General features: G+C 40.9%; 1 protein-coding gene across 1 annotated transcript in view; it reads left to right on the top strand.

Annotated features, from left to right (window-relative positions):
• The first annotated feature begins 3,673 nt into the window (after positions 1 to 3,673).
• ndufs2 (NADH:ubiquinone oxidoreductase core subunit S2) overlaps positions 3,674 to 22,514 on the top strand; it is a 32,084-nt gene continuing 13,243 nt past the window's right edge. Inside the window, exons 1-9 of the mRNA XM_020936933.2 lie at positions 3,674 to 3,820; positions 4,886 to 4,989; positions 7,555 to 7,745; positions 9,859 to 9,979; positions 12,522 to 12,634; positions 12,716 to 12,790; positions 16,379 to 16,456; positions 20,027 to 20,112; positions 20,337 to 20,456. Coding sequence (XP_020792592.1) covers positions 3,714 to 3,820; positions 4,886 to 4,989; positions 7,555 to 7,745; positions 9,859 to 9,979; positions 12,522 to 12,634; positions 12,716 to 12,790; positions 16,379 to 16,456; positions 20,027 to 20,112; positions 20,337 to 20,456 — 995 coding nt within the window. The 5' untranslated portion in view covers positions 3,674 to 3,713. The remainder of the gene's footprint in view (positions 3,821 to 4,885; positions 4,990 to 7,554; positions 7,746 to 9,858; positions 9,980 to 12,521; positions 12,635 to 12,715; positions 12,791 to 16,378; positions 16,457 to 20,026; positions 20,113 to 20,336; positions 20,457 to 22,514) is intronic.

Below are 22,514 nucleotides of genomic sequence, written 5' to 3'. Positions count from 1 at the left end.
CACACACACCTCAGACACACACACACACACCCACAGTGTTACATACAGAGCCATGCACAGACTGAGCGAGGACACAGAGACATGACTTATGAGACAGGGAGGGACAAAGTCTCTCCCAGTGTAAATGTGAGCTCTGCAGAGCGGACAGCGCGTCACAATCAGGACAGAGCAGAGGGACCCGAGGGACCCGAGGGACCCGAGGCCCCTGTGTGAGGGGCCATTGTACATGAAGAGACCTGTCAGTATGGTACATACAGATCTGGAGAAACCTCAACAGTCCACGTCACGTCTGGCCACCATTTTGAGTTAGTTTGGGGTGTCTGACGTAGAGCACATACCCGAGTCCAGAGGGCGTGTGCCCGTGGACCGCGAGGGGGGAGGGGGGGTCATCTTTTGCACTGCATCGACAGTATTCATGCTTAGGCGTCCGTATATCTGTGTAATGTCTTTTTATTTGCACACAAGATTAGAGCTTTGTATTCTATTTTTAACATTACAAATTATTTTTATCTATGTAAACATTTACGTGTGTCTGGACCAAACGTGGAGGTGGTGCGCTCCGAGGCCCGGCCCGTCGTTCACTGAGGTGCCAACAGCCGCCCGCGGGCGGCGCTTTACCCCGAGGCTTCGAGCGTCCACAGAACCTAGTGCCAAGAGTCCATGTAGTTTCACCTCAGACGTGTGTATATGCAGTAGACTCCTGTAGGGCCCTGTTACCACGGCGACCAGGCGCTGTGGGGCCTTGATCATTCACGAGCCTGGAGCAGAGGACAGAGGCCTTAGGAGACATGTCCATGAGCCATCGACACATCGACACATCGACACATGACCACATGACCACATGACCACATCGCCATCGTCATCCACATCGTCTGTGTGGGGCCAGAGTCACCAGAGGTTCAATGAAGGCTGTCACTATATTGACCCGTGTGTGTGTGTACGTGTGTGTGTCTGAGGAATGTGTGTGTATGTGTCTGAGGAGTGTGTGTGTGTATGTGTGTGTGTGAGGAGTGTGTGTGTGTGTGTGTGTGAGGAGTGTGTGTGTATATGTGTCTGAGGAGTGTGTGTGTGTATGTGTGTGTGTGAGGAGTGTGTGTGTACGTGTGTGTGTCTGAGGAGTGTGTGTGTATATGTGTATGGGTGTGTTTGTGTCTGTATGTGTGTGCATATGTACTTGTGTCAGGAGTGTGTGCATGTGTGTGTATGGGTATGGGTGTGTGTGTGTTGTGTGTATGTTTGTATGTTGAGTGTGTGTCTGAGGAGTGTGTGTGTGTCTGAGGAGTGTGTGTGTACATGTGTGTGTGAGTGTGTGTATGGGGCTGTTTGCTCCTCTGTACAGCCTGTACTGTCATAGACATTTGTACTCTGCACACTGCCCTGTGTCTCTTCTGAGCGCGTGCAGTGTGCTGCCTGTGTGAGTGTGAGTGTGCACGAGTGTGTGTGTGCACATGTGTGTGTGTGCACGTGTGTGTGCAGCTTCAGTAAACTGTCATATCATTTGTCACTCCTGTTCTATACTTTTATAATACCTCTGGTAGGATGTATCCTGTATTATTGTGTCTTTGAATTTAGAACGACTCTAATGCTTATCTTATCGTACTGTTCTTCGTAGCAGAGAAACTGTTCAAAAGATGTACAACAAGCGTTATCAAACTCTCATTTTTTTATTTCATTATCTTCAATATTTTTTAAAAATGGTATGTAATTATTTTTCCACAGTATTACATAAATAAAAGCACTGTTTTTTTATTAAACCTGTTGCTCTTTCTTCAACAAAATGTTACATTTTACACTGTAAAAATGAAACAACCGGGCCCTGACACACACCGAGCCCAGACACACACCGGACCCTAACACACACTCGGCCCTAAGACACACCGGGCCCTGACACACACACCGGGCCCTGACACACACACCGGGCCCTGACACACAGTCTGTTGACCTGATCCACGACGTTTGAAAGTCCTGGATTTGGTGATTTGTACAAAGACTCAATTGGAGTTGGAATTTCAAATCTTCTCTCTTCAAAATAACAAGAATATAGTGATTTTAAAGGTTCACTGTGTCACTTTTCAGATGGGAGGTCTTCAATAAGTTTATTATTTCCATACAGACGTTATTGCGTCGCCTGAAATGCTCCACAGTGTGGCATCAAACATGTCTATCTCCATGGAGACCAGCAGGTGGAGCCATAGGGCCGCGTTACATTTCACTGAGGTCAGATCACTGGAAAGGTGACGCAACAACACACACTTACAAAACAGTCCAAGCAAAGCAGTAACCACGGAGACAAGCCAGGAAAATTACGTAGTATAACTTTAATCAGAATGCCCAACAATGCATCATAATAAATAACTTCACAAAATTGAAATAAAGAAGAAAAAACATCTGAAGCACATCATCGCAAACTTTATTCTCTCCAAAAGCATCAAGTTATATTTTAGATTTAAGGTGCGTTCACGGTCACCTGGGAATTCCTCACGACTCCGTACGATACACGCACATCGAAAAAAAATAAAAACACCTAATTAATATCGCGATATATTTTGCACACCTCATAGTTCACACAATTTTAGCTCAGTTTAGTCCTGAAATAGACTTGGTTTAGTTCCTGGTTTAGTCCTGGTTCAGACCGACCTGATTTAGTCCTAGTTTAGTCCAGGTTTAGTCCAGGTTTAGTCCTGGTTTAGCTCATGTTTAGTCCTAGTTTAGTCCTTGATTAGTCCTGGTTTAGCCCTAGTTAAATCCTGGTTAAGTCCTGGTTAAGTCTTGGTTTAGTCCTGGTTTAGTCCAGGTTTAGTCCTAGTTTAGTGCAGGATTAGTCCCGGTTTAGTCCTGGTTTTAGACCTGGTTTAATTCTAGTTTAGTCCTAGTTTAGTCCTGGTTTAGTTCTGGTTTAGGCCTGGTTTAGTCCTGGATTAGTCCTGGTATAGACCTGGTTTAGTCCTGGTTTAGGCCTGGTTTAGTCTTGGTTTAGTTCTGGTTTAGGCCTGGTTTAGTCCTGGATTAGTCCTGGTATAGACCTGGTTTAGTCCTGGTTTAGGCCTGGTTTAGTCCTGGTTCAGACCTGATTTAATCCTAGTTTAGTCCAGGTTTAGTCCTGGTTTAGCCCAGGTTTAGTCCTGGTTTAGTCCTAGTTCAGTCCTGGTTTAGTCCTAGTTTAGACCTGGTTTAGTCCCAGTTTAGTCCTAGTTTAGTCCTGGTTCAGTGCTGGTGTTAGTCCTGGCTTAGTCCTAGTTTAGTCCAGGTTTAGTCCTGGTTTAGTCCTAGTTTAGTCCTGGTTTAGTCCTAGTTCAGACCTGGTTTAGTCCCAGTTTAGTCCTAGTTTAGTCCTGGTTCAGTGCTGGTTTAGTCCTGGCTTAGTCCTAGTTTAGTCCTGGTTTAGTCCTAGTTCAGACCTGGTTTAGTCCCAGTTTAGTCCTGGTTTAGTCCTAGTTTAGTCCTGGTTTAGTCCTGGTTTAGTCCTGGTTCAGTGCTGGTTTAGTCCTGGCTTAGTCCTAGTTTAGTCCTGGTTTAGTCCTGGTTTAGTCCTGGTTTAGTCCTGGTTTAGTCCTGGTTTAGTCCTAGTTTAGTCCTCGGTTTAGTCCCCTGCTTCGTTGATCCCTGCGCACATGTAATACCACCACGATCCTGCGGGGCGGCGCTCTCACTCTCTTACTGTTCTCGCCGTGATGTGAGAAGAAGCCGTTTACGTCACCGCAGTTTGAGCCAAGATGGCGGCCACGATGCTGAGGTCGCTGTGCAGGCTCCGACGTCCTTCAGCCAAACTCCTGTCCCGCGGCGGCTTCATCTCCCCGGGCTGCACCGCGCTCCAGAACCGGTACCGCACAACAAACTTAAACCCGACGCGTCCGAGGGGTTTGGAGCTTTTTAACGCGCCTGTCATTGCGTCTGTCTCCCCGGTGCTAACGCGACACTAGCCGGCGTGCTAATGCGCCCGCAGGAGATTTGTAAAAACATCGAGACCTGAAGAGATTAAAGATGAAATTATTTAGTTTTAGACGCGATCTGACTTTACTGCACGATGTTAGATTTATAAGATTTTTTTAAAATAATATTTCTTCGCTGTTTATAAGATAGAGATGAGAGTTTGTTTACAAGTTGGCTGCAGGTCAAATTCTCTTACAAAATCAAAACAGGTTTAAGGTGAACAGACCAGGACTAGACCGGGACTAAACCAGGACTAAACAAGCTCTAAACCAGGTCTAAACCAGGTCTAAAGCAGGATTAAACCTTGACTAAACCAGGATTAAACCTGGTCTAAAACAGGACTAAAGCAGGACTAATCTAGGACTAATCTAGGACTAAATCTGGACTAAACCTGGACTAAACCTGGACTAAACCTGGACTAAACCTGGACTAAACTGGGGACTGAACCAGGAACTGAACTAGGTGTGAACCTGGACTAAACGAGGGACTAAACGAGGGACTAAACGAGGGACTAGACCGGGACTAGACCGGGACTGAACCAGGTCTGAACCTGGATTTAATCCAGGACTGAACTGAGACTGAACCAGGACTAAACTAGGGACTGAACCGGGTCTAAACCGGGTCTAAACCTGGACTAAACCTAACTAACCTCACGATTAAACTAGATCTAAACCGGGACTAAACAAAGACTAAACCAGTACTGAACCAGTGTCTAAACTAGAAGTGCAGAATCTGATCTTTTGAACACTTCAGAGTCTCGGAGCGACTGGTTTTACTAGAGACGAGATCACGCTCACAGCTTTCAATGCTGTGATCCGCGGACACGTTTAAAAATCGCCAAACAGCAAAACAGAAAAATCCTGTAGTGTGTGACGACCTTTACTTTGTTCTGTCTGTATTCCCAGTAGTGAGTATTTGTGTTTTATGAGTTGTTGTTTGTGTTGTTTGTGTTCAGGCAGAAGCAGTGGCAGCCCGATGTGGAGTGGACGGAGCAGTTCGCCGGAGCGGTCATGTATCCCACGGCTCTGAACGAGAAGTGGAATCCTCCTCCATGGAACGGTATCGGCTTTTGATTTGTCTGTTTAGTCTAACGGGAAATCTCGGACCGCTCTGTGAACAAGACTTAGATTTAAAAACCTGCATTTCTCTGAGAAGAAAACCAACTGGAACAACAAGGCACCAATGACTGCTAAGTGTTTAAAGTGCATATGACAGGGTTATAAGATTCTAAAATTTTAGACTTTATTTGTTGGGGTAATACCTGTTGTAAATATAAATTACAGTTTTACACCAATCAAGAAGCTATTTGTGAAGAAAAGTAGAAAAATCCATTCACGAAGAGGAGCGGGAGGGTGCACACTAGGGATGGGCATGATTAATCGATAATTGATCATTAAGAATTTCATCGATTACGTTCATTTTAAGTGACAAACCGAATGTAGGTTGCTGTGCGTAGCGTGACCAAACAGGGGTCCGTACATGTAGCTCTGCACTCAGAAGGAGCGAGCAAACACAAACAGTCGGTCAGTCTGCAACGCAAATGCGTATTTAACGATGACTTTGTACAAGAAATTCCGTTGCGTTCGGGACAAGTGTGAGTCCATGTGCACAGTGTACAAAGCAGCACATATGTTTCGGTGTCCAGTGGGAAAAAGTTTTGCCAGGTGAGAGTCGCGCAATGTGGATGACGAGGCCCCACCTCCCTCCCCCCGTACGGTGTCCTGGTTTTGACAAACACAAATCTGGTCACACTAACCTGTATTCACCTGAGTCATGTCTTTTAATCCAACACAAGTTGAACCACATCAGCGACACAAGAGCTGGAGTTTTATCTTCGCTTAGTTTCTGCAAATTAGCGATGCGGTTTTAAGTTTCGTTTTTGTGAGAGTTGCGCAAAACTGCGTTAAACACATTATAATGTCAAACAGATTGATGTGGCTCTAGAATCGTTATGTTTATATGTCGTAAAGTTGAATTTATTTATGCAGATTAGTGCAGATAGTAATAATAATGATGATCATTTTAATATAAACACGTTAATGATTAATCGATAATCGATCGTTAATTCTTCCGACGATCGATTAAGAAAATTTCATCGAATGCCCGTCCCTAGTGCACACGACGACCATAGTTTTGTGACGATTCATGTGGTGCGGGGGCCACTCGTTGTCATGGCGACCGCTTTAACTATAAAACGTTTTGGGAAAGACTGGAATATGAATTGAAAGCAACTAAAAACCTTACACTAAATTTCTTATAAATGTGGTTTTAATTTGGTAAACTGGATATGTTTTATTGTGAAAGGAACTGGACAGGATGCACAATTTAAAGGTTGTATAGAGGATTTTTTAAGGGAAGAGAAATACAGCGACCGTCTTTTTTCAAATGTTGTGCATGTGTGACACCACCTTCCTCCTCCACAGCTCCTCCCGCCTCTTTACTCTGGAAATCACGTTTGTTTATATCCAGTGCGCGTTCAGAATTACTGTTGAAGTGACCTGTCTAGAAATAATTTAGCGAACGATGCATCCGTTTTTAGACCTTTCGTCTGCTTCAGTCGCGCCATCGCTGGAAGGGATCTCCAGGAATAACCTCAGTTTGTCTTTGCTCCTTTTCCCCTTCTCTTCTTTTTTCAGCAACCTCAAAATTTGACTTTCTTTTGCGGCGAGCTGGTCGTGGATTCTCGTCCGCCATCGCAACAAACTTTGTGCGAACTGCAAAGAAGCTACAATTAGAAAAAAGCCTCTTAAGAACCGCTGCATAAACCACGTAATCCCAGCGCGCCGACGAGTCAGTTACACTAGGGTGTTTGATTGACAACCTAACAGCCAATAGAAAATGAGGCAGCCTTGTTTTCTATTGGCTGATGTTTATCTGGCCTCAACACCTCCACAGTTGATAGATTTTCATTCTTTTTTTTGTTTTTTGGCCATCATAATTACAAGGCTGCTGCGTCTCTGTAATGGTATTTTAAACTTTCATTGACAATTTGAAACAAACAAAAAAAAAAATCCTCCATACAACCTTTAACCCCCATCTTCACTATTCAAAAACAAACTAAAAGAAATTGTGTTGCTGCTGTGTTCAATAACGGTAATAATGGTAGCCTGCACTACATAAAACAAACGTCATCATCACTGCGGATCTCAGATGAGTTTTTTCTGGTCAGTGGGCGGCAGGTTTCAGTCCCGTTTGTGTCCATCTTGATCCCTGCGACTATGTGGAGCGCACGTCTTACTCGCTGACTCCTCCTCTCTGTTGTGTGAGGCCGTCACTCGAGCATAGGACGAGGTTGGAGCCCGGAGACAATGACATCGTTCATTTGGGCGTCCTGCTCAAGCCCCACGACTCTTTTTTTTTTTTTTTTCCAAGCATTGTGAAGAGCTCGTCCTTTTCATCTTTCAGGATGTGCAGCGTTTTCACGTTTTTTCACCTGATGCCCAGTCCTGCTTTATCTTCTGAGTTTGAAATTAGTGAAATATTGAAACTTAATGGTGCCCTGTGTAAAGTTACAGATCAGATCTATGGAGAGGTGACCCAGCTCACAATAATACAAATGGAAACAAAACAATAACACTCCGTTTCAGTGAGTGTGTTTAACGTGAAACCTTTTTGTCCCCTCAGACGTGGACCCTCCCGCTGAGAAAGACGTGTCCAACCTGACCATAAACTTCGGGCCCCAGCACCCGGCGGCTCACGGGGTCCTGCGGCTCGTCATGGAGCTGAGCGGGGAGTCGGTCAAGAAGTGTGACCCCCACATCGGCCTCCTGCACCGCGGCACCGAGAAACTCATCGAGTACAAGACGTACCTGCAGGTAACAGACAGAACTCACGGTTTAAAGCGACAGGGTCTGACAAATGTGTGGGTTTTAAAGGAGCATCGTGTAACTTTCCTGGTCTGGAGGCGTCGTCAAATGCTTTTTGCGATAGAGATTTTATTGCTTTGTCTGGAATGTTTCACAGTTTGGCATTAAACCTTTCTATCATTATGGAAACCAAACCAGACCAAGTTCCAGGTCAGATCTGTGGAGAGGCGACTCCGTTCACAGTCAGAATGTTTGTTTTTCTCTGTATTTTTGAGCGAAAAAACCTGCATCTGTAATTAAATAAATGTAAAGTAGAGCTGTTTAATGTCACACTGTGGAACATTTCAGACAGAGGAATGACACGTCTATAGAACCAAGCAGGTGACGAACCCTCCACCAAAAAGTTACACAATGCAGCTTTAAAGTCCTGCTGTGTTTTAGGAGATAATGCAGATGTCATTTGGCGAAACGCTGATGTTTCAGTGAAATGTGTCAGATAGTTTTTTTTGTTGTTTTTTTTTTTAAACTTTGTTTTTATTAGGACATTTTAGTTATGTATATCACATACCACATATTTACATACACAGATTATTAGTATTGTGAAACAAAATAAATCAAAAGACCGACCAAAAAAGGAAAAATTAAAAAATAAATAGAAATAAAATACGAGGCCATCGAGCTAGTGACATCTGCAAAGATGTAAAAAACATTTTTACATTAAGTTTTGTTTTGACTGTAAGATTTCCACTTTTTCCAATATAGTTCTCCTTTGTCTGAGGAGTGTCTTAAAGAAAATGTTATTCATTCCATAATGAATTTCGTTGATTATATCAGTCCATTCTGAAACGGTAGATAAGTTTGTTTTGACATAAATATATTTTGTGCTGACATGCTTGAGTTTTATCCAGTTTTGAAAATGATTTAATCATTTTATGAAAACAAATAGAGTTGAGAGTTGATGCTGTATTATGGCAAATTGTGAAATTCTTCAAAAATTTTAAGAAAAAAAAAATAAATTTTTTTTAATGGCCTATTGTTTATTTGTAGATATCTCGGATCTCTTGATGATGTGTTTAAATTTAATTAAATCTTAACAATATGTCTGTTGCACTGAATGACATTTTTAACAATAAAATAAATACATAAATTCAAATCCCAATTACTTTTTTAAAAAAAAGTAAAAAAAAAAAAAAAGTTTTAAAATCATATGAAAAAACTGATGGATTTTTACGTAAGAGCGGTTCGATCCGTAATATTTTTACACATAAAACATGCTTCTTTTTTGTTTCCACTTTGTCAACATTTATGATTATTGTAAACAGTTTAATCTCAAACATTTTTAAGATAAATCTGACATTTTCTGGTGTGAAAGTGAAGAAAAAGTGGCATTATCACCTCACATGATTTATTTTTTCTACGTCAACATGTTTCATTCTAGAGTCTTTACATTAAAGTTCCTGTGGCACCACCTTGTGATGTCATGAAGTAGTAGTTTTCAAGTTAGCAGCTCCCTATTTTCTCCCTATTTTTTAGTTTTTATTTGGAAAGTGCAAATATTATACAGACAGATTTCCAATTAAAATGTGACAGCGTTTGCATTTTTTTGTATGGTAAAAAAAAAAAAAAGAAGAAGGAAATCCTTTAAAAAAGACTGAACTATTTAAAGGAACAGAGGAGCTGAGTTTGGCAATTCCAGGTCTGAAATCATCCAAATGTGAAGGTGGAAAAGAGAGTTTTCAGTTTGAGAGAAGAACTCCACCTAAATCTGCAGGGTTTGTGTGTTTAAACGTGTAAATGAAACAAAAAACAACTCCAGGTTTGTTTTTAATGATCATAAAAACTTCAAACATGTGTAAATGAGTCTTTGTCACATGGAAAAAGTTGAATTTTGAAATAAGAAAAGCTGTATGTAACATTTGTGTATATTGTAAATGTTTCTTCTTAGAAGTTTAGAACAGTTTTCTCTTTTCAGGAGCAGAAGTGAAGACATAGTGGCATTATATCCTGCTTCACGTATTTCTCCAGAATGAGTGTCTCATCTTAGAAAGGGCGAGTTGGTTCATTCTGAGAAGTCCCTCGTCATCTCACTTCTTGTTTTTTTTTTGTTTTGTTTGTCCTTCAGGCCCTGCCGTACTTCGACCGCCTCGACTACGTGTCCATGATGTGTAACGAGGAGGCTTATTCTCTGGCCGTGGAGAAGCTGCTCAACATCCAGGCCCCGCCCCGCGCCCAGTGGATCAGAGGTGGGACCAGCAGTAGTTTTGAGGAGAAATTGAGAAAAAAAAAGGCTGATAAAATTTTTCTGACAACCAAAGACATAGTGATTAACAGGGGAGTAACGATACAAAAATCACAGTTCGGTTCGTACCTCGGTTTTGAGGTCATGGTTCGGTCCATTTTCAGTTCAGTTTGGGAACAAAATGCGAAACCATTTGTGTGTTTATTAAAGCAATTTGGGTAACACTTTATAATAACTACACCTTATTTAGCCTCAATAAAGCATGAACAAAGACTTAATTAATAATGAACAAATACTTAATTAAAGCATAATTAGTCTTCACTTTACAAAAGCTCTTGAAAAGACTTAACAGGTCATAGCTGCTTGAATGAGCATTGCATTGCAGTATTAGTAAATCATTCTCTCATGGCTTACTAATCATTAATAAATGTTCAAATCTGTTCACAAATATGCATTTACAAATACACAAGTGGTTAGTTTATGGGTAAGTAAGTATAAAATAAAATAATACACATACAAGTGGTTAGTTTATGGGTAAATAAATATAAAATAATTATGAGTAACTATTTACAGCACAAGCTAATTAAGTGCAAGTTAAGTGCTAATTAAGGTATTAGTTAAGTAGTTATTAAGCCTGAATGACCCTTAGTTAAGTATTTGTTCATTATTAATTAAGTCTTAGTTTGTTCATGCTTTATTAAGGCTAAATAAGGTGTAGTTATTATAAAGTGTTACCACAATTTGTTTTAACATTATAAAAACAGGAAAATAAAATAAAGTGCTGCTTGGTAATACTAAAAATTTAAATAAAATATTCTCAAATAAGCAACAAATGTTTGAAATATTGTAAAAAAAAAAAAAAAAATTCCTTGTAAACAGTAAACAAAACTTTTCAAAAAGTAAAGAGCTGCAATAACAGTTCCAGCATGAAGTTTTACTCAAGCTTCATAATTTTGGCCAGAAAAAACGGCGAAAGGCGAAAGTGACGACGCTAGTTTTGCAGGATTCACGTGGTTCGGAGGGACGTGGTCAAGGAGGTCGCTCTAACTATAAAGCTCTGTGGGAAACACGGACATGTTCCTCGTGAATATTAAAGAGCCGAGCCTCCATGTAGCTGCACATGTAGTGGTGAAATACACTGTATTTTCCGGGGTATTAGTCGCTCTGGATTATAAGACGCACTGTCATTAAATGGTCTATTTTCGAACTTTTTTCACAAATAAACGGCGTGGGACTTTAATTATTTTTTATTTTTAGCTCTTCAAAATATCGCAATAAATATCGTACCGTGAGATGCGTATCGTGATATGACTGTACTGTGAGATTTGGATATATTTAAATCCCTAGAATATGACAATACATGTTTTACCAAATGTTGGTCAAAGCATTTTGTAATGTCATTCAGTTATTATGTGTAATATCATGAGCTTTCCCACGATATCGCAATAAATATCGTACCGTGACGATATCGTATCGTGAGACTTGGATATCGTTACACCCCTAACTGATAGACAAGGGTCCAAAGTTACAAATTACATTCACTCACATTACTGTAATGGAGTAGTTTTTATGTACCGTATTTTCTGCACTATTAGTCGCTCTGGATTATAAGACGCACTGTCATTAAATGGTCAGTTTTTGAACTTTTTTCACAAATAAACACGTGGGACTTTAAACGAAACCCAACAGTGTGATGGGTGAGTGGTTTTGTTTGTTTGTTCGTTCACGGTGACTCTGGGCTTTGTTCAGTTGTGGCGTGTAGGGAGGGTGTGTCTGGGACCAACGGATTGTCGGCGTGTTCGCAGTGACTCGGTTGTTCAGTCGTGTCTAGAAGCGGCACGTCGCGCTCGCTTTTTCGGTTCGTTCCTCCGTTCCTCGTCGGCGTGGAGTGACGAGTGTGTCTGTGGGTGTGTTTCGCTGTGCGGTCGCTGTCTGCTCCGTGCGTGTTTGCGGCTTTGTAGTTTACTGAAGTCGTACTGGGACACCCGAGTGGATTCGTGTATGGGGCGCTCTGGATTGTGGGGCGCAGTCTTTTTTTGATGCGGTTAGAGGCTTAAGCGCGCGTGTAATAGCCCGGAAAATACGCTAAACACACACACATATTACTCGAATTCACTCGTGCACAGAACCCAGCTCCCCGTATCGAAACAGTTCGGCACGAATACATGATTAGACTTGTGATTTATCGGATTCTGTCGATAGTTCACATTTTAAACATGTCCAGAAGAATTAACCGTGACACTTAAATAACAAATAACGTATAATTATGGTTGTTCTGATAATGAATAAACTGAATAAACCACCACTTAATTCCGAATAATAAATTTTCATTAGGAATTAAGCTTTTACATGGTCTTTTTAAAGCAGATTTAATTTTTATTCAGGATCAAATCATTTTTATTTGAAATTAAAGCTCTCATGTAAACGTGACAAGTGCCTCCTTATTAGAAAATAGTAAAAATAAAGATATTATGCGTGTCCAAACTTTAGACTGGTCGTGTGTATTGTATATCCCTCGTGTATTTATGTGTTATGTTTTTGTGCAGTTTTGTACGGAGAGTTGACCCGTATCCTCAACCACATCATGGCCATCACCACCCACGCCCTGGACATCGGCGCCATGACTCCGTTCTTCTGGATGTTCGAGGAGCGGGAGAAGGTGAGACGATCTTTTTATAAACGCTCTATCCGCTCTAACATGAAGTGTTCTAATATGTTCTTTTTACCGTTTTTCTCTCAGATGTTTGAGTTTTACGAGAGAGTTTCCGGCGCCCGCATGCACGCCGCTTACGTACGACCTGGAGGAGTGCACCAGGTCAGGAAAACACTTCACTGATTTTTATCTTTATTTTTTTTTTTATCAGTTTCTAAAGTTTCGTGTGGTAACAACAAGAAATGTTCAAGTGTTTTTAAAGAAGCTCCTACACACTAACGTTTGCGATGTCGTTCAGAAGGAAGTTTATCTAAGAGTTGTTCAAGGTTTAACACAGAAATGAACTGCGGCACAATTTAAAGTAGGATGTAGACTCCCGGTCAGATGTTTTTAAATTTCATGTTTCCTCATTTCACTTTCCACTGTAGATTTTCACTGAAGGCTTCAAAAAACTGTGAAAGGCCCAGTTTGGAGTGTAGGAAACAAAAAAATAAACTCAAAATAACTCTAAACCTGTTTTAGATTTAAAAAAATAAATAAATAATCAAATTAAAATATCCACCCTTAGTTGAAAGACACTTTTAAAACATCAAGCAAAAAAGTATAAATCAAAATACCAAATAAAAAAAATCAAACTAATAAAATAAAAGAATCTATAAAATTGCAATCAAATTATTTGTGTAATTGTGTAAAATATTCGTCTTTGCCTTTTTTTGTTTTTGTTCCATGTTTTTCTCAGTTTTGTTTTTTCTTTTGTTCTGATTCTTCTCGTTTGACTTTTTGGTGCAGTTTTGGCAGTGTCGGGGAGTAACAGATTACATGTACTGGAGTTATGTAATCAGAGTACAAATGATGAGTAACTGTATTCAGTTACAGTTACTGTTTCAGTGAGTGGTAATTGGATTACAGTTACTTGGTTGAAGTAAATGGATTACACAGAGGGATTTTCCTGTTTTCACATTTTGGGCTATTCCCTTTTTTTTTTTTTTTTTTTTCGGTAATTCCACTCATTGCCGGACTCTAAACCAGGTCTAAACCAGGTCTAAACCAGGTCTAAACCAGGTCTAAACCAGTTCTAAACCCAGGTCTTAACCAAGACTTAACCAGGTCTTAAACCAGGTCTAAAACCAGGTCTAAACTAAACCAGGTCAAAACCAGGTCTAAAACCAGGTCTAAAACCAGGTCTCAAACCAGGGACTAAACCAGGTCTAAACCAGTTCTAAACCCAGGTCTTAACCAAGACTTAACCAGGTCTTAAACCAGGTCTAAAACCAGGTCTAAAACCAGGTCTAAAACCAGGTCTAAACCAGGTCTCAAACCAGGACTAAAACCAGGGTCTAAAACCAGGACTAAACCAGGACTAAACCAGGACTAAACCAGGACTAAACCAGGACTAAACCAGGTCTAAACCAGGTCTAAACCAGGACTAAACCAGGTCTACACCAGGTCTAAACCAGGTCTACACCAGGTCTAAACCAGGTCTAACACCAGGATTTAACAGGACTAAATCCTGCTGTGTGGACGTGTCTCCTCGTATCAATAATATTTTTAATTTGGTTCAGTAAAGTCTGGACTTTTTTATTTTCTTTTATCAGACAAAACATTTTATGTGAAGATTTCCTCGTCTTTGTTTCTCTACAGCAAATCAAATAATCCAAAGTAATCAGATTACATTACTCACTTTAAGTAATTTAATGTATTATGTTACAAACTACATTTTGGTGTGTGTAATCTGTAATCTGTAGGGGAAAACATGTTAAAAGTCACCTTCCTGACTCTGGTGACAGGTGGGCGGGGTTTCCGTGATTCATTTCCATTGGCTCATTTATATTTGACTGACAGTTGAGCCTGGAGCTCCTGAAGCTGTCGTGGACGTTTCTGTTGTAGTTTTGGCGGTTTGTTGTTTGTCCAGAACTTCCACTGCATAAACAGAATCAGGTTGTTCCAGAAAAACCGTCCACCTGAAAACGCTGAATATAAGAAAAACTCTGAGCAACAAAACTTCAACAGGAAACGTCCACAACAGCTTCAGGAGCTTCAAACTCAGCTGCAAAACTGAGAAAGATGTGAAACAAAAATAAAAGAGGCAAAAACTGATATTTTACAAAATTACACAAATAATTTGATTACAATTAGTTTTTATTTTATTTTTTGTTAGATTTTTTTACTTGGTATTTTGATTTATACTTTTTCCCTTGGTGTTATAAAATCGTTCTTTGAACTATTTGACTCTAAATTGATTAAATATCACAGTGCTGTAAAGTAAAAGGTGGATACACTGAGGATTTGCATCTAAAATATAAAAATATATATAGTTGAGTTCCGTAACTTTCTTTCTAATTCTGTATATCTTGTGTCATTTATCTGATGTCTCCCATATCTATATAAAATGTTAAAAGGAAAAAGAAAAAAAAGTATAACACACCCAGATGCCCGATGGCCAAAAGCTTTTTTAAAATTTTTAAAATAATGTTTTGGCAAAAACCCTTCATCAGATAATTTTTCTTGCTTTAGAAAGAAAAAAAACAACATTCAGTTAAGTTAATTACAATACCAGTCAAAAGTTTAAGATCTGAGTTACTCACATAATAAATAACACTTACTGCATTTAATATGTCACCAAACAAGCAAAAATTTAAACCTAACTCCATCAGAGTTTCAGATTCATGTCCCAAATATAAATGAAAAAATGATGTGATGAATAGAATCTCAACAACAACCATTTTCAAAACATTAAAAGCGGTAAACACAATGAAAAACACTGAAGGAAATTTTTTACTGGTAGTGTAGCCAACTGAAGGTTTGGTTTTCTCAAATACTAAATAAATACAGAATTTTTCAGATGTGTGTCCCAAAAATGTGCACTTTTTACACATAAATGAAAACATGACCTGATGAAAAACATTTGCACAACACACATTTTTTCTTAAATTTATGCCAGTATTCATTTAAAGGTTGTATAGAGGATTTTTTAAGGGAAGAGAAATACAGCGACCGTCTTTTTTCAAATGTTGTGCATGTGTGACACCACCTTCCTCCTCCACAGCTCCTCAGTAGAAACATCTCCTCCCGCCTCTTTACTCTGGAAATCACGTTTGTTTATATCCAGTGCGCGTTCAGAATTACTGTTGAAGTGACCTGTCTAGAAGTAATTTAGCGAACGATGCATCCGTTTTTAGACCTTTCGTCTGCTTCAGTCGCGCCATCGCTGGAATGGATCTCCAGGAATAACCTCAGTTTGTCTTTGCTCCTTTTCCCCTTCTCTTCTTTTTTCAGCAACCTCAAAATTTGACTTTCTTTTGCGGCGAGCTGGTCGTGGATTCTCGTCCGCCATCGCAACAAACTTTGTGCGAACTGCAAAGAAGCTACAATTAGAAAATGCCTCTAAGAACCGCTGCATAAACCACGTAATCCCAGCGCGCCGACGAGTCAGTTACACTAGGGTGTTTGATTGACAACCTAACAGCCAATAGAAAATGAGGCAGCCTCATTTTCTATTGGCTGATGTTTATCTGGCCTCAACGCCTCCACAGTTGATAGATTTTCATTCTTTTTTTTGTTTTTTGGCCATCATAATTACAAGGCTGCTGCATCTCTGTAATGGTATTTTAAACTTTCATTGACAATTTGAAACAAACAAAAAAAAAATCCTCCATACAACCTTTAAGAGTTTCTTTTGCTGCACATGAGCACAACACAATATCTGTGACATTTAAATCTCGTCCTGTATTAAATGTTCGTCTGTTTCAGGATATGCCGTTGGGTTTGATGGACGACATCTACGAGTGGTGCAAGAACTTTTCCATCCGGATCGATGAAGTGGAAGAGGTAAGTTTTTCATTTATCTAACTTAATTCTCTCTTCAAAACTCACTTTCTTTTACATTTTAAACTTTTGTGAGCCAAAACGGGACTGCAAGATTATTTATCACAATTTAAACAAAATCACAATTTGCAAATCACAAAGTACCTTGAGTTCCAACAACAAAATCTCCCGTTTTTTTCTGCATAAACAACTGCATTTTTATTTTTTTAACATTCTGAAATTGCCAAGTCTGTAAGTTCTTAAACTCTGGCCAGTGTTCTCTAATACCTAAACTTCTGTGTCATGTTTTGTTACTGACTTGTTTGCGCAGGGTCAGGTGCTAAATATAAAACTGAAAAGGCCCCGTCCTTAACCTTAAATCTTTCCGTTTCAGAAGTCGCACAAGGACGTGACACTTGTGTTCCGCTCCTCTCTGTGCTGCTGCTGCTGCTGCTTTTACCGCCCATATAACTCTCTTCTGATCTACACAACCGGTCAAAACTTTTACAACACCACACTTTTTCCATTTTCTTTACTGTTTACTGTTGACCAAAACGTATTCTGAACTTTTGACTCGTGAAAGTGTCACCTGAACACACTCGCGGCTCGTTCTTTTTACAACAGAAATCAAATATTGTTCAGAAAGTTCGTCCCGAGTCTGTCGCAGAAGTTTCCATAAATAAATGTGTGGCGCTTGTAGGTCGCTTCACTCTTCAGTCTTCAGCTCGATGGAGTTTAAGTCTGGACACTGTGCTGCTGCTGGACACTCCAGGTTTTCAAGTTTTACCATCTTGTTCTTTTTTCCTGAGGTACCGTATTTTCTGCACTATAGGGGCTCTGGATTAAAAGGCGCACTGTCATGGAATGGTCTATTTTTGAACTTTTTTCCACAAATAAACCGCACCAGACTATGAGGCGCATTAAACGAAACACAACAGTTAGATAAGTCAGTCAAACTTTAAAGGTTGTATAGAGGATTTTTTAAGAGAAGTGAAATACAGCAACAGTCCTTGTGCATGCGTGACACCACCTCCCTCCTCCGCAGCTCCCTCAGTAGAAACACCTCCTCCCGCCTCCTTACTCTAGAAATCACACTTGTTTACATCTGGTGTGTGTTCAGAATGACTGTTGAAGTGACCTGTCTAGAAATAATTTAGCGACCGACACGTCAGTTTTTAAAATCCTTCGTCTGCTTCAGTCGCGCCTTCGCTGGAAGGAATCTCCAAGAATCACCTCAGTTTGGCTTCGCTCCTTTTCCCCTTCTCTTCTTCTTTCAGCGACCTCAAAAACTGACTTTCTTTTTGCGGTGAACTGGTCGCAGATTTTAGTCCACCATCGTGACAAACTTTGCGCGAGCTGCGAGGAAGTGACAGTTTGAAAAAGCCTCTAAGAAGCGCTGCATAAACCACGTAATCCCCGAGTCAGTTGCACTAGAAACGTAGGGAGTTTGATTGACAACCTAACAGGAAATAGAAAATGAGGCAGCCTCATTATCTATTGGCTGATGTTTATCTGGCCTCACTACGTCCACAGTTGATAGATTTTCATTCCTTTTTTTTTGGTCAACATAATTACAAGGCTGCTGCGTCTCTGTAATGGTATTTTAAACTTTCACTGACAATTTGAAACGAAAAAAAAAATCCTCCATACAACCTTTAAAGGTTGGGTAGAGGATTTTTTAAGGGAAGAGAAATACAGCGACACTCCTTTTTCGAATGTTGTGCATGCGTGACCCCTCCTTCCTCCTCCACAGCTCCCTCAGTAGAAACATCTCGTCCTGCCTCTTTACTCTGGAAATCGCGCTTGTTTACATCCAGCGCGCGTTCAGAATTACTGTTGAAGTGACCTGTCTAGATGTGATATAGCGACCGACACGTCAGTTTTTAGAGCCTTCGTCTGCTTCAGTCGCGCCATCGCTGGAAGAGATCTCCAAGAATCGCCTCAGTTTGTCTTGGCTCCTTTTCCCCTTCTCTTCTTCTTTCAGTGACCTAAAAAACGGACTTTCTTTTGTGGCGAACTGGTCGTGGATTCTCGTCCGCCGTCGCAACCAACTTTGTTCGAATTGCGAGGAACCGACAGTTTGAAAAAGCCTCTAAAAACTGCTGCATAAACCACATAATCCCTGCGCGCCGACAAGTCAGTTACACTAGGGAGTTTGATTGACGACCTAACAGCCAATAGAAAATGAAGCAGCCTCGTTTTCTATTGGCTGATGTTTATCTGGCCTCACTACGTCCACAGTTGATAGATTTTCATTCTTTTTTTTTTGGTCAACATAATTACAAGGCTGCCGCGTCTCTGTAATGGTATTTTAAACTTTCAATGACAATTTGAAACCTCCATACAACCTTTAACGCGTTCACAATAACTCTCACCTTTGTTCAATTGTAACACATAAAAAAAAATACTGTCTCCTTCTCTCATCCATTGCTCCCACGCAGCTCGCACTTTCACTTTATAACAGTCTTGAGTTTAAAGTCGGCGTTGTGAGCGTGTTTCTTGATAGATGCATTTTGATATTAAAAGGAATCACAGTATTGTATTTTCTGCACTATTATTCGCTCTGGATTATAAGACGCACTGTCATTAAATGGTCTATTTTCAAACTTTTTTCACAAATAATTCGCGTGGGACTTTAAAGGAAACCCAACAGTGTGATGGGTGAGTGGTTTTGTTTGTTTGTTCGTTCACGGTGACTCTGGGCTTTGTTCAGTTGTGGCGTGTAGGGAGGGTGTGTCTGGGACCAACGGATTGTCGGCGTGTTCGCAGTGACTCAGTTGTTCAGTCGTGTCTAGAAGCGGCACGTCGCGCTCGTCGCTTTTTCGGTTCGTTCCTCCGTTCCGTTCCTCGTCGGCGTGGAGTGATGAGTGTGTCTGTGGGTGTGTTTCGTTGTGCGGTCGCTGTCTGCTCCGTGCGTGTTTGCGGCTTTGTAGTTTACCGAAGTCGTACTGGGACACCTGAGTGGATTCGTGTATGGGGCGCTCTGGATTGTGGGGCGCAGTCTTTTTTTGATGGGGTTGGAGGCTTAAGAGTGCATCTAATAGCCCGGAAAATACAGTATGTATTACTCCTGATGCTCCTGACTACGGAGCCGTAACGCTGCAAGTGGAGCGGCTTTGTAGTTTACTAAAGTCGTACTAAGACACCCCAATAAATTCATATATAAGGCGCTCTGGATTATAAATCGCGCAGTCATTTTTGATTAAATTAAAGGCTTTTAAGTGCGGAAAATACTGTAGTTTTGGCAGAGCTTGGACTTGTGTTTTGTTCTTGTTTATCTTTTTTTTTTTTAACCTCTATCTGTTCAGGTCTTACCTTTTGTACCATTTTAAGCTCTTCATTGGACTTGAATTGCAATAAATAACTGGAAAAATGAGGGTGTTCTAAAACTTTTGACCGGTACTGTACGGTTCTGTGATGGAATTTTATACTGTGGAAAGATTTCTCTCAATCTGTCTTTGTGGAAATGAATTTGAGTCAGTTTGTTGTAATTTAGTGTCCTGTAGTTTATCCAGTGTCCCTATCAAATAAATGAATAAAAGTCTGACATGACTGTGAACATTCATTTGACGTCTAATCTGAACTTGTTCCCAGATGCTGACCAACAATCGTATTTGGAAGAATCGCACCGTGGACATCGGGGTGGTGTCTGCAGAGGAGGCGCTCAACTACGGATTCAGGTTCAGATTTTCACTCTCCTCCAACTTTTCTAAACTCGGCAGCTTAAAAAAAATTTCAAACATTTAGAAACAACCTCTCACTCTGTTTTTTTTGTTTTTGTTTTACTTGTTTCTAAGTTTTGTCTACATTCAGAAAACCTCAAATATATGAAAAAAGATTTACAGTCTGTGGTCCAAACTTTTGACTCTTGGTGTGAATTGTCGTCTTTTTTTTCTGTCCGCAGTGGAGTGATGCTTCGGGGCTCTGGAATCAAATGGGACCTGAGGAAATCGCAGCCCTACGACAAATACGACGAGGTGGAGTTCGACGTGCCCATCGGGACTAACGGAGACTGCTACGACAGGTGAGGAGGCTTTAGAACCGTTTGATAGATTTGGGTTTACAGAGTTTATCAGTGAAGAATCAACGCTTTTCTGTTGTAACAAACCCGTATTATGCTAAATGTACTTACTTTTCTGAGTATTTACAGACCTGGAATTTTATTATAGATCGTTTTAATCCAAACTTGCACTCAAAAATTGCTTCATTTGGATATTGCCAGTTTTTTTTGCGTCATAGACAAAACTCCAGACTTCTCCTGTGCAGTTTTTAAGCCCATAAACCATCTCCGGACTTATTCTGTGCTCAAAATGTGTTCACAACAAACGCACGGCTCCATCAGCAGAGAATTCACACATCCTAAGAGCGAGGAGAACGAACGATGAGAAATAATCAAATGAACCTGACAGCAGAGGGAGCTCCAATGCTTAAATTTGTCATTGGAAAAACATGTGTTTCCAAAGGCAGACATTATTTGAAGTTAGGAAATATAAAATTGCTTATCCCGAAGTGACCGAAAGCATTTCTAAAAGGCAGTTAAAGCCACAAGAATGCATACCTCGCCCACAGCCACATTTCAAACAGAGCTGAGAAACTGGGAAGTACCTGAAAGTTTAAAGAAAGGAAAGAAGAAGTGAGGAGGAGGAGTGCGGTCTGGACTTATGAGGAACAGTGTGATTGACTTCAAACTCCGCTCCTGCAGTCAGATGTTTGTAGTTATGCTGCATTCTCTTGCGCTTGGGACACGGGGAAAACTGACCTCCACCTCGAGAAAGTGCAGTGGAACGGCCACAAACTCGGGCGAGTTCGGCGCAGATCAAATCGGTTGGATTTATGTTATACAGCAAAAGTGTCAGCGCACACAGTGAACAGGGAGAACTGTCTTTTACGTCATTTTGATGTGTTAAGTTGTGTTTGTGTAGAGAAAGTGTCTCCACACGGGCTTGACAAAATCTGATCCCGTCAGATCTCAGAAGCTCAGCAGGGCCGGGCCGGGTCTGGTCCAGACTTGGATGGAGACACTGGGAAAATCAGGAGCCACAGGAGGCGCCAGTCGTTGTTGTGTCCTTAGGCAAAACACTTCACCCATATTGCCTAGTATGAAAGTGGTGTGTGTGAGTGATGGTGGTGGTCGGAGGGACCGATGACATTGATTCGCATGGCAGCTGCGCTTCTGTCAGTCTGCCCCAGGGCAGCTGTGGCTACAATAGTAGTTTACATCACTGGGTGTGGAGAGAAAAGAATAATGAATCTATAAATGCTCTGTAAAGCGTCTTTGTGACATATGTCTGTGAAAAGCGCTGTATAAATAAAATACTTTGTAGTGACATTTAGGCTCGGTTCAGTCTACAGCCTGAAGTTTTTATCGCCCTTGTGCTCCTGTATCTGATCTTTTAGTCTGGACGACACAGATCTGTGGGGTTTTTTTTTCAAATGTGACCCAGGACACTTGGATCTGTGCTCCTAAAATGATATATACCCGACCTTTTGACATGTGACTTCAGTCTGAACGGTCAGGTCACATTCATCCCACCTACACGTCAGGCTCAGAGTCTCGTCCATGAAGGGAAAGTGAGGTTAGAGAGTTTATTCATATTTGTGGGGACCGCTGTGTTCAGGACAAATTTGAGGGGTCTCATCAGAATCAGGCAGTTTTTGAAATGATTGCCAAAGAAATGTCTGAGCGCGGCTACAGTCGGTCCTGGCTCCAACGAAAAACAACGAAAAATAAAGAACCTACGAGAAAATACAAGGAGGCTAAAGACTCAAACAAAGCGGACGTGGACGTGTAACCTGAACATTTTACCAAGAACTAGATCGGATTTTGGGAGACGAGCCCAGAGTTTAGGCGACTTCCGTAAACTCTGAGCACGCTCGCTGTGTTTGACGTCGTCGTGTCCTCCAATGTTCATGCGAGACACTTTTGGACCCTGGACCTGCACGAACCGAACGAGGACTTCCTCTATCACCACATGACATCACAAGGTGTTTTTACAGTAGTTTGAGAGAAGAACTCGGTCTAAATCTGCGGGATTTGTGTTAAACAGAGATCAGAAAATGGCGTAATGTGGGCCGTTTTAAA

Source organism: Boleophthalmus pectinirostris, unplaced genomic scaffold, assembly GCF_026225935.1.
Source record: "Boleophthalmus pectinirostris isolate CB_2022bp ecotype Guang Dong unplaced genomic scaffold, ASM2622593v1 HiC_scaffold_20, whole genome shotgun sequence".
NCBI classification, from domain to species: domain Eukaryota; kingdom Metazoa; phylum Chordata; class Actinopteri; order Gobiiformes; family Gobiidae; genus Boleophthalmus; species Boleophthalmus pectinirostris.
The sequence above is the reverse complement of the archived record's forward strand: the minus strand, read 5'-3'. Positions and strand labels throughout refer to the sequence as shown.